This window comes from Trichoplusia ni, chromosome 3 (assembly GCF_003590095.1).
Source record: "Trichoplusia ni isolate ovarian cell line Hi5 chromosome 3, tn1, whole genome shotgun sequence".
NCBI lineage: Eukaryota > Metazoa > Arthropoda > Insecta > Lepidoptera > Noctuidae > Trichoplusia > Trichoplusia ni.
In genome coordinates, this window is record NC_039480.1 from 8,481,187 (window position 1) to 8,493,145 (window position 11,959).

Sequence of the window (11,959 nt, forward strand, 5' to 3'; positions counted from 1 at the left end):
AGTTTCATTTACTGTAATTTGGTCAATTTATGTTTGCAGGACAAATTAAAAAATACGTATCCATTATTATACAAAAAACTACAAGACGGACAATGCAAAAAAAAAATGTCGTCATCCCTAATGCGACACTGAATTTTCCGTACTTTTTCTTTAGAAGTAAACTTACAATAAAATCACTTAATCTCATTTATAACCTTACCAATCGTGAAAATTACTTATCAAATCTGTGTGTAAATTTCAACTGTCTAACTATCACAGTTTATAAGATACAGCTTGGTGACGCATTGACGGTTAGCCGGACAGACAGCGATACTCTAAACACGTCCTATAACAATATCTACAATTAAAATAAGCGGGACTAGATAGTTACCTAAGAAATACAAAGCTTAAAAAGAGGGTCCCTACGATGAATAAACTAAAGTTTATATAATAAATTTGTTATTTTCGTGTCGTAAGGAATGATTGTCGAAGGAATTTATTAACTTGAATGTTGTGACAGTGACTTGAATAGTTTAGTTATGACAATTCTAACGAAGTGTTGAGTTAGCGAAATTGGTAGACTTTGTGAACAAATTCCACGATGGGTAGTTTAATCAAAATACTTAAGAATTACTAAGTAAAGAATTAAAAGCAGAAAGTGGCACAATATGATTACGACAGTTGGTATTTCAGTTATTGTTTTAAGTAGCTCTTAAATGAGTACTGTTTAAATCCTTTTATAGAATCTTGCTGTAAAGATTTTTTCAAACTCGATTTTAAATTTTGATATTGAAAATATATCATACGAATTGATATACATATTCGTAAGTACGGATTTGTTCGCATGCAATGACTGGATCTAGTAGATCAAATACACATATTTCGAGCTCACATTTGGATGTTTTTCACATCGAAATGCAAATACTCGTAAGGAATACTGTCGTTTCTTTTCAACAATAAGAAATACTTAGTTAATCCTTAACTACTAAGGACTAAAAGAGTTCCATTTTCAAAGCTCATCTCAATCCAATGGGGGTCTACTACTACATCTCATAGTAAAACAGCAATTTATTTGGTTCCAAATTTTATATTTTGCTTTTAGACTTGGTGGTAGACCCCTAAAATTATTATTGCCGAGTTTGGCTCGCGGCGTCTCGTCTGCTTGATATCCATATTTTTAATGTCCCTTGGGGTTTGCTCACAATACGTTATCTATTTCTCGCATCCATCAAAACTTTGGCCCTTTTGGCCTTCACCTTACAGAAAGCAGGTTTTATTATCCACGTTATATATTTTGCCCAAGTGAATTAAGTTTAGATATCCATTATTTATTTTGTACAGAGTTTCGCCTGCGGGTTTACCTATATTATGGACACAAAAACTTGCAGAAACTTAATGGTTTTCAGACTATGTATTTAATAAAGGCAAGAAGTCATTCTTCTAGTAAATAATTCGTGGTAACAATTAATTTTACTTGAAGAATGATACTTACCATTTTTCTGTAAGTACTCGTATATAATATATAAAAAATGAGTTTCATGAATTGTAAAAAAAGGTTCATCAAAGTTGATTACGTGGTTTATTTCTCACTGATCTAAAACAAAAAAAATATGCTAATTTATCACCGAAAACCATCATGAAAACTCCTTCTTAATCAACCAGAAGGATTCGTTTACCTCTCCAAACCATAACTTCCATTTAAAACTATTGCATCATCAATATGTATTCATGTAAATCCAAACACTGTTGTATTCAGAAGCCAGTGCCCACAATCAGTGTGTATGATGGTCAGTTATTGGATAACACCGGTTTACCTAACTAACACATGAATATGTATTGTACTAGTAAACTGAGTTTTAGAACGGTTTGTGATACGTGGAATCTTTTGAACCTTTAAGCTTTTCAATATTGCATGTTGAACTGGTAATGTGTTATGTGAAAGCTGACTATGAACTACTCAACTCTTCCAGTGATCTCTCATTGACTGATACCCAGGCGTCGTGGTTCGGTAAGAAATACATTATGAACTATACTTAACATCCCTCATGCACCAATTTCTGTAAAGCATCCAAAAAGAGAACGTCGAAGAAAAATAAGAAGTATTAGAAGTCTAAATATAAGATGAGGTTGCCTGACTTCAAGAGGTTTCATTAAGAGAAAACTTTTTAGTATCACATTGAAACTATAAAAGTATGTGTGTATGAGTACTGATAAATCTTGATACTCAAATGACTAGCAATGTTAGTAAAATGTTTTTAATAGTGTTAACTGATATCCTAAAATAACACAGACAGAACATTGTATTTGATTTCAAAATTAATAACTCCATACGCATACTCATGCAAATGTTTTCTATTTTGCCAAGCATTTTGGCGAGTGCCGCTTTCCACACTAATCACACAATATCGAATATTTAGAATTTGGAAAACCAAAATCCATTTGCAAGTTTCCATTTCATTCCGTCATTATTACTCCATCGGCCCAAATATATGGTTATTTGCGGAGATATGTGCCATAAAACACGGTACCTCACAGTATCGCCCACTCCGGGCGTCATCACAGTTATTTATGTAATCCATTTACCAGTAATGGGTACTGGAGTTGTGGGGAACCGGGAAAAACGTTACACTTAGTAACAATGACCGCTTTATTCGTCAAGTTAGGGGATTAAAAGATTATGGTCGCGGTTTTATTGAAGTAATTGTCTTCTTCTTCTTCTTTTGGGACTATGTTGGGGAGATGAGGAATATGTCAAAATGATTCGTGTCATTTAATAGTGAATCGGTCAGTTTTTAAATTCGGTCAGTTGTGTTTGTGATAGATTGGTTTTGAATCTGTGCTCCGTTAGTTGAGAATTCATTTAGGCATCTGGTTTAAAGGAATGATATTTATGATTTGATTGTTTTGTTCTTTATTTCAATTCGAGCCACGAGCGTAGTTAGGTTTACTTGAAATAATGCTATAAAAACTCATTAAATGTGTGGATAAAGACCTTTCCTACTGGAAAAGGATTGAAAATAAAACATTTATTTAAATACGAACAATTTATTAATAAACAAATTTTATATTAGGCTTGTAAAAGGACGCACAGCGCCAGTGTTAGGAGCCACGGTGATGATGAGTAGATTCGGGGGCTGCCCTGGTGTAGCTCAGCTAGACTCTCGCCTGTCAACGAAGAAAAGACTTAGTAACTGAAGAGGTAAAGTTCATTTTGGATAGCTGCTGAACAGTTCACTGGAGAGCTTTGATCAAACTAGAAAGTTGAAAAACTAGTAGTTTTTCAGAAATCTTTGTAATTGTTATGGTGAGCTTTACAGTTAAGTATTAGTTTCTAGTATAAAGTTTAGGGAGATCATAGAAATCTAAATAACAAGGTAATAGAAATGGCATATACCGCGGCGATCTATCGAAACGCATGTCGCCGGTGGGCGGGGCTTCAACACATTCACAGCAAATAACTACGCAATCACGCAAACATTAACATCGAGAAGACCAAGCAAACACTACTAGGCCGTACGTCTATTGTAATAAGGTTGACTTTGTCGTTGTATGGATTCACTAACTCACACAGTCATTGCATTTTTTTGCATTAGTTGGTAGTGATTACGTAAACTACACTAGGGATTGACTACGGATCCGAAATATAATGAAAGACGAAATTATGAGTCACAATGTTTTTTGTTGTATTCTTCTATGGATTACATTATAATATGTACCTCCGTACAAAAAAAAATTCGCTAATTGTCGGTTGACAAAAAAATATATTATTAGGAAATACTTGGTAGGTAGGTTTGGTATATACGGTGACTTTTTAGTCGTCTTACAAAAGCAGCCCAGTTCATGTATCGAATGACTAGAAAACGTTCAAAATTAAAAAATAGGTATTCATGAGATTTGGATAAATTTAAATTGCAATTTTTATTCAATGCTATGCTATAACGCAAGGCGTACTTTTTGAAACATTCAGTTGCGAGCGCGGTCCGAGCCGTAAAAATGGAGAGGGGCGCGGGCGGCGGCGGGCGGCAAGTTATCAAGCATGCAACTAATTTCATAGTGTATATTCGGCCTAAGTTGTAGGGTACCAATTTCGTTTACCCGTGGTAGTCATCCACTTGTCTTTTGTATTTATTTGCAACCTGCGGGATTCTGAAATAAAACTATATTCAATAATATGTTCACAAAAACAAACGACTATTAAAATTGTTACTTTTCGTATACAATGTTAATTTTGGATAATTTGTCCGCACTTAACCACATCACTATTTCCGACAGTTTTGTGCGGCCGTACCACTACAAATACGATCGCATTGATAAATATTATTTTTCGTTATACATTTCTCTTTTTACAACGGTGCATTTCTGTAAGTCTCTTACTGCAGAGGCAATGATTAGTAAAGAATGCAATTGTTGCAGGATGGTGCGATATAAATATGGTTTATAATGAAGGTTATGTTTTGAAATTGATTTTTTGCAATAACATCAATATTACTGCAATAATTTACTTACCGATAAAATGTTATCTATTTATTTATGTTATTACACGATGCAGATGAATTTCCAGCCTGAGAAACGCCGCAAAACACCATTTTTAGTGGTTCTTGCTGTGACGACGTTCCGCGAGCGACTGAGCGTAAGTTCGCGCGCTGGTGTCGTCCAAGACACCAGTGTGGCGACAAGGTCACGCGGCGTTGGCACTTCTATTACCTTGTTATTTAGATTTCTATGAGGGAGATGAATATACAAATAAGGACTGTTGATATTTTATTCGGAATTTGTTAGTCTTATTCAATTTGACTTTTAGCAGTTCAACTATTTTAGTTCTTACCTTTGATGACATGCAGAATGACATAGGCCGGTGGTGGGGATGGTGGCGGCGCACGCGCAACAGCGCAAGTGTAGCGGCCTGCATCGTCGCCGCGCACGCGCGCCACGCGTAGAACGGAGTTCGCACCATTTGAACCGAACTCTGTTCGTACACTGGCAAATGGAAACAGCGTTATTAGATATTTTTTGCTATCTAGGTCTTATACGAGAACTAAGATATTTTTCTAAAGTGGTTCAAGTGACTTTTTTCTTAATACCCTTTGGATTCATTATTTTAGACCACCATTAGATTTATCTTTTGTTTGAGAAAAACTTACCTATTCATTATCAACTTACCGAAGTAACTATAGTAATGACAACAGTTATAAAATATTAAATCAGTAAGCTTATGATATTTTTTTATCTGCTTAGCCTTTTCCCAAGCCATTCCAGGGTTGTCTTCCAATCTTACCTCAAAACCGCGCCATACGCCATAATTATGCTACGAAAACTATTTATTGGACCACCATAGTCGCCTTACCTGATACCTCCCCTAGTAGTGTCGTCATTGAGCAGGTCATCCTTCCTGTACCACAGCAGAGAAGGGCCGCCCTCCATCTTGAGGCCGTTGACCTCGCACCGCAGCGCCACCGTGCTGCCCAGCTCGCACACCTGCTCCGACACCGCTGCGCCCGCGCCGTCCACTATGCGCACTGATACTTCTGCAGGAACAATTTTTCAGACCATCATTTTTCAAAACCATAACTATTTTACTTTAACATGTGGTTGTTTTCCTATTTTCTGGAATGAAATGGTATGTCACGTAGGCGCTAATAAACTATCCAATTACAAATTAAAAGTTTCCGAATTGTTTGTTTTTGTTACGTCCACTGGCTGGGTTTCTAAACATCTACTTAGATACATCAGTGGGCTTGAAGATGTCTTAATTATTTATAGAACGTTATAAGACTGGTTAAAACAATTGAGGCAGTAACACGAGCTCTGCTTTAAATAAAGTACAATTACGTAGTACGAAGATTTTAAAATGAACATATCTCCATTCAAATAGTTCTAGTTCTGAATACTATGTGTAAAGCGCCTTGAAACCTGTAAATATACATATAACTGTAATAAAATATACAAAAGAATAATGTTTCCTAAATTAGATTGACTCATAATAATACACAATCAATACAAAGATTAGTTACATAAAAACATTCATCGAACAAACAAGGCCAAATCAAAACTCATAAATTGGCAGCCCTAATAAAATAAAAAGCTGAAGTACGTGTAAGAGTAAATAAAAGAAAAAGAACAATTTCTTTCTCTCGAGTTCTTTGTTGTTAATCCAACCAAAGACTTTCCTAAGTTGTTTCTGTAGCCATTCACTCGATAAAGGTTAAGAAGTTTGGTTACTGTTAAAAAATAACCTTGCTAAGAGTCTGCGTCAAATGTATTCACAGTTATATAAAGTAAATGAAGCGTATTTTGCTTTGAAATGAAACTACTTTTACGGATTTTTTCGCGGTTTAATTTTAGATTTTAGTAATAAATTAAAATATGAAGGCAGAACGAGCAACATCTTCTGTCAAGACAAACGCCATCTCAGTCTGCCCGTGACCATGATACCTGCAAAGGTTTCGAAACGTCGGGAACTAAAATCTAAAATTAAACCGCGAAAAAATCCGTAAAGTAGTTTCATTTCAATGTCTAACATTCGCGTAAACCTAAGAAACCACTACGTATTTTGCTTTTTGAGGTAAAAACAGTACCTATTATGACTTCAATTATGTTACACAAGTTTCAAGTCAGACTTCGTTTGTATTTAGTACTTGTGGTATTGTTCGCCGTAGTCTCAAACTTACATAAACAATTATAATAAATATGAAAGTTATCTAAGCTTTTATTACTTTACAAGTTGAAATTGCTTGAGGTTTTTAAAATGTACTTTTGGAACATCTACAGTACAGTCTAGTTAGTTAAAACATATAGGTTCCTTTTGTCTTTTCTTGTGGCCGAAAACTTAGGTTTACATTCTGCTAAGATCACAATTTACATTATGTGATTGAGGGATAACTAGTATCCCGATGAAAAAATAAGTTTTTCATTCAATTCTTAGAGATGTATTTAAGAATAAAATGCAAAGTTTCTTCTTCAAGGAAGGCTTTAACCAAAACTGCTACCGCGGTTCCAATACTCAAAGGTATTGTCAGTCCGACACTCTCTTTCACTCAACCCAAAGAAAATCTGGACTCTACAGAAAAATAGACAATTTCGGGCGACATTTAGACGCATGCATGACGTTTTTTTTGCCTTTAATCATCTCTGTTTTACCAACCTGGCACTCTGAGTGTGACTCTGGCAGTGCGTGGGGGGTGCGCAGACAACTGACAGTCGTAGTGCGCGGCGTCTGTTGGACGAACCTCCCTCACTTCTAGCCGCCAGATGTCCGGAGGGATGAAACGTGCTGAATACCTGAATGATTGATAAAAGTTTTATAAGTTAGTATGGTCTCAATCCCATGACTTTAGTTTTTCTATTTTTACATGGTATCTAAAGGTTGTATAAGCAAAGACCGTCATTGTACCCGTTGATAACTATTATTCCTAGAAGCGATTTTTAAATATCTGTTGATTTGCGTAACAGGCAATTTAGTGAAGATCATTTTTGATTGTATAAATGGCAACATTAGTTTTATTATTGAAGTGAAATGAAATACCCGTCGAGGAAAAGATCTTAAAGAAAATGAAATAAACAAGTAACTGTGTACACGTGGAGGTGAAAAACAATGAGCGCTATGTAAATATCTGTTCATTTGTCTCGACCTCTTGACCGCCGCCGCTCCGACGACACGTGTTTCGCAAACAAACTCCAAGTAACACGGTAATATAGGTGAGTTTTATCTTTCCTGTATTATTTTAAAAATGTTCATGTATTTTCCAACTTTTCGGTCTGTAGGAAGGAAGATTCCACACTTGTTTGTATTCCCCCAACTTTGTGGAAGTTTATTCAAGAGCAATATATTTAAAAAGTTGCGGGAACTTGTCAAGATAATTGAGTGCAAGCCGGGTGTTTTTGTTTTATCAGCTCCGCACAAGTTTTACCTGTCATCAGCAGTATACTGTTGTGTACCCGTTGTCAGAAGTTCCATTGGTTCTTCGTCGTTTTTTCGCCGTACCCAAGATACCTGAACAAAGAAGATATTTTAGCGAAGGCTAGAAAAATTACGTTTGCGTTTTATAACTAGCCGACCACGAATTCAAACTGAACTTACAGGTTATAAAAGACAAAAAAAAGATGAATGAGTAAGCAAAATAAATATATCTACGAGACTTTACAGAGGAAGTGTGTATGGATTGATAGATTGATTGAGCGGCATCTTGTGAGATTGAAAGTCTAAGACTATCAGGAAAGGGTTTAAGTGACATTAATATTGTTTCTATGAGAACAAAGCGTACATCTAAACAAATGAAAGCGAATGAAATGTAACAAAGGACATACTTATTACCAGTTTATCATGAAGCGCATCCACTTTGCAGTCTAAGTGAGCGGTGGAGCCCACCAGCGCCTCTATCTCGGGGGCCGCCGCCGCGTAAATGCTGTTCCCGTTCCCGACCCTGATTAAACAGAATTCGTTTGTAATTAACGGAATTTCAGGCACAAGCACTCGTTTGGACGACCGAAAGTTCCTCTCAAATATATTGAAGGTGTTCCGAACTTCTTAACTCCGAAATGTTTTCGTAAAATCCGTTTGCGAAAAGATTAAATATTTTGAATAGCGGCAAAAATTTCCGCCTGCAATAAGAAAGACAAATACAAGAAATTATGTTTCAAGAAGTTTTCATTCAATGAAAACAATTTTTGAGGTTTTCAATAACAAATTTTATATTCCAAAAATTAAATCGGAATGTTTAAAATTTTCTTATTATTCATTATTGAAGTTTCGCTCTTCGTTAAGTCAACAGAATTGAATTAATTTTAGTACCACCGTTTTGCCAAACCATTAGGGTTGGTTAAATACGTTTTTGTTATAAAACCTCTTCAGAAGTTCAAATATTAGGTAGCGTTGGTTCATCAAGTCTATTGTAAACATGATGTGATGGAGTACCTACATTGTTTTGTTTGTAGAAAACAGTACTCACAAATAGAATCGAGGTATTATCATAAATTAATTATTTATCATCAAGAATAGGTTCTGAGTTTATTTTAGAATAGTGAGAGGAGATTTTGCTTTACATAATTCTGTGAGTAAATGTTACAGAATATATATAATACCTAACCGAATGTTTGGTAACGATTTTATTTAGAAAGTTTTCAACGAAACAGACACAATTTTCAACAGTAATGTATTGTTTTTTGATGTTTCGATTTAGGTGTACTTACTTTTCATTTTTATGATGTTGATGTGTGTTGGTGTACGTGTCGAATATGTAGTTGAGCAGCGGCGCGCTGGAGCCCGTCTCCCCGGGCTTCCTCCTCCTCTCCATGGTGACCGCCAGCTGGCTCGGCAGGGAGGGCGCCGTGGCCTCCAGGTACCTCCTCGTATGGCTCGTCGTCACCTCTATGAACGTCCTCACTACATTCACAACCCGCCTCTTCCTATTCCGCTTACCATCAGGACCGAGTCCATTCGCATCATTTACAATAACTTTAGCACCCTCATTTGATAAACTAACATTGTGTGTACTGTCAACCTCATCAATATTCACACAACATTCGAGATTCTTATCTGTACTAGTCGGATACTTGAGATTGTTGTATAAGTTAAAACTATGTGTTAGATTAACACTAGAGTAATTAAAGTTTTCGCCAAGTTTGCTCTGATTATGTAGGTCAGAGTTAGTGTGTAACATTTGATATAGTTTGTTGATCGTGGGCAGGGAGCCGGTCTCCTCGTAGTTGTTGGTCTCGTTCAGAATCTTCGAAGCGACGTCGGCGTCGGTGCCTGGAGATCGAAATGTAAATTTTACACTGGATAAACAAACAAGTATTTGGGCTGTCTGGATACACTTAACCTTTTCGTCGGGAACAAACTAAAAGTTTTCTATTGGCTTGTAACTACTTTAGGTTCTGTTTACTGCTTCACTGAACATTGAAACTAAAAGGTATTTCAGCGAAGATCAATCTTACAAAAGGTACTTGTGGTAGGTGAAATTTATTTGTTAATTTGACGTTTTCTTCCTCTTGGTAGATTGGATGCAATATTTTATGTAAAAATACATCAGAAACCCTGTTATGAAACCGCTCAGAGCTTAATTTGCATTCTTAATGGCAAGAATACAGCAGCTGCAAAATTATAACTGAAGTTAAAGTGTAAAACACCGCATCAATCAGAATACCCATTTAAAGAAAATCTCTTGTTAACCCGGAACTGTTATGTTACCATGGCAAAAATAACATTTTAAACAATTTCCCACACAAAGGCTTCCGGTGCAGTTTATTTAAAATCTCTCCAGAAATTAAAATATAATAAGGCCACTTAGGAATACAAGTTAAGAGCTCTTGAGAATTTGCAATTTAATTTGTGGGACGCGTAAAGAAAATATTTTTAAATGGCCGACAGCTTAAGAAACGCGGCCCTTTGTACATGCTGCCTTAAAATAAACAATTTTGAACAACGATGAATTTGTAATGCTCTTGAGGTCATTTGGTATCTCGGAAAATTTACGGCGACGGACTTGCAGAGTGGAATACGAATTACAAGTTAAACGACAAGGATTTTAAAATAAAAGTGCCGGGAAAAAATATGATGCTCAAATAAAATGAAGAAAATGGACTGTCTTTTGAAAGGTTGGTTGGAGACGTGTAAACGTTTTTGATTGAATCTGTATTTTTCACTTCAAATGAAAGATAGATTTTATTCTGAAATCCACTACAGAAACTAAATTAATAGAAAAACACCATCTGAAAAGATGAAGCCTAAAATGTGTCGAGTGTAAACTTGTTTGAAATAACATTTGATAGAAAACTAGGTTTTGGAAAATGATGTTCCAAACCAATAGACTTTGTCTTATATGTGGATCCAATAAACGTGTTGTAGTTGCTCTAACAATGAGATTTTATCATATTTTTTATTGAAATATTATTTTATTATTTATCCAAAGAAAATTGTATTGACGGGTTTTTTTAAGCTGCTCTGGAACTGGTATTTTTTTTGCCTTGTGTATTGATGGAGATATCCTACCTCTACAAGGCAAGGCAGCGAGGGCTGCTAGCAGGAGCGCCGCGGTGGCCGGCGCGCACATCGTTGCTACATCATCTTTGTCACTGCAACAAATGTATACTCATTTTAATTATAATTATAAATATATTTATAAAAGAATAGCAAAAATGATGTTCAGATCTGTTCGGTATTCATTAGGAGTCGAGTGCTCAGATAACCGAATGGTTGACGTCACCACGCTAAACTATGTGACGGCGACGACGTGTCGCGGCTGCGATCCCCGCGTAGGACAAGCGTGTCTGAGTCTGAGCGTTTTTGTGCATGTGTTTTGAATGTTTGTGAAACCTCCTGTAATACGTGGGCTAAAAAACGTTCGTGTGACTTATATGCGCAAGGAGAAGAAGTTTAATATAACTAGTCATTGAAATACTATGTCAATTTCAGTGTTGGTTTGTATAATTTTTTATAGAATTGACAATAGTTGAAAAGTTTTTATTGCATTGTGTTATGATGACCTACAATTATGAAAATACAATATTTAGACACACTAAACGGATATTAGTTTTTGACCAAAAGAAAATATTTATTTATTTATTTAATTACAACGGTGAAAAACCAATTACAGCAATTAAAAAAATATTAATTAGATACAGTAGGCCGTAGCCTTCTATTTTGCTTATTCGAAAAAAGAACCATAAAACTTTAAACATGCGAAATTAAATATTAAAGATAAAAAAAAACTCGATTAATTATTAAAAAGAAGAGTAAAACTCGACTCTCTTGAACTGTTTAATTAACCGTTCTCAAATTCAAAATTCCTACTGCGTCCCTAATAAATTTAACACAATTGTAATCACGACTACGAATGTCAAAACTAGACAGGTACTCTCTCCTTTAACATTACTGGAAATCCCAAAAAACGCCCTCTGAATAATTTATTAGGCACGAAATTCAATACATTTTAACTTTTACGTAAATAAGTAGGATTTGGACAGATCCCAGCGGATTTTACGA

General features: G+C 35.6%; 1 protein-coding gene across 1 annotated transcript; it reads right to left on the bottom strand.

The window, feature by feature from the left end:
* Positions 1-2,579: 2,579 nt before the first annotated feature.
* LOC113491776 lies at positions 2,580-11,170 on the bottom strand. The gene is made up of 8 exons (XM_026868941.1): positions 10,967-11,170; positions 9,166-9,727; positions 8,291-8,399; positions 7,887-7,969; positions 7,121-7,257; positions 5,324-5,504; positions 4,805-4,956; positions 2,580-3,144 (listed from the first exon to the last, which is right to left on the bottom strand). The coding sequence occupies exons 1-8, from the start codon at positions 11,025-11,027 to the stop codon at positions 3,047-3,049; spliced, it is 1,383 nt and encodes a 460-aa protein (XP_026724742.1). The 5' UTR covers positions 11,028-11,170; the 3' UTR covers positions 2,580-3,046.
* Between the last annotated feature and the right edge of the window lie 789 nt (positions 11,171-11,959).

Bases quoted from the DNA above. Each gene is read 5' to 3' on its own strand.
- LOC113491776 (XM_026868941.1), bottom strand. From the start codon at position 11,027: ATGTGCGCGCCGGCCACCGCGGCGCTCCTGCTAGCAGCCCTCGCTGCC. The intron at 8,400-9,165 runs GTAAGTACACCT...CTGTTTAATCAG, and splicing joins CAACATCATAAAAATGAAAA to GGTCGGGAACGGGAACAGCA. The intron at 7,970-8,290 runs GTAATAAGTATG...TTCTTTGTTCAG, and splicing joins ATGCGCTTCATGATAAACTG to GTATCTTGGGTACGGCGAAA.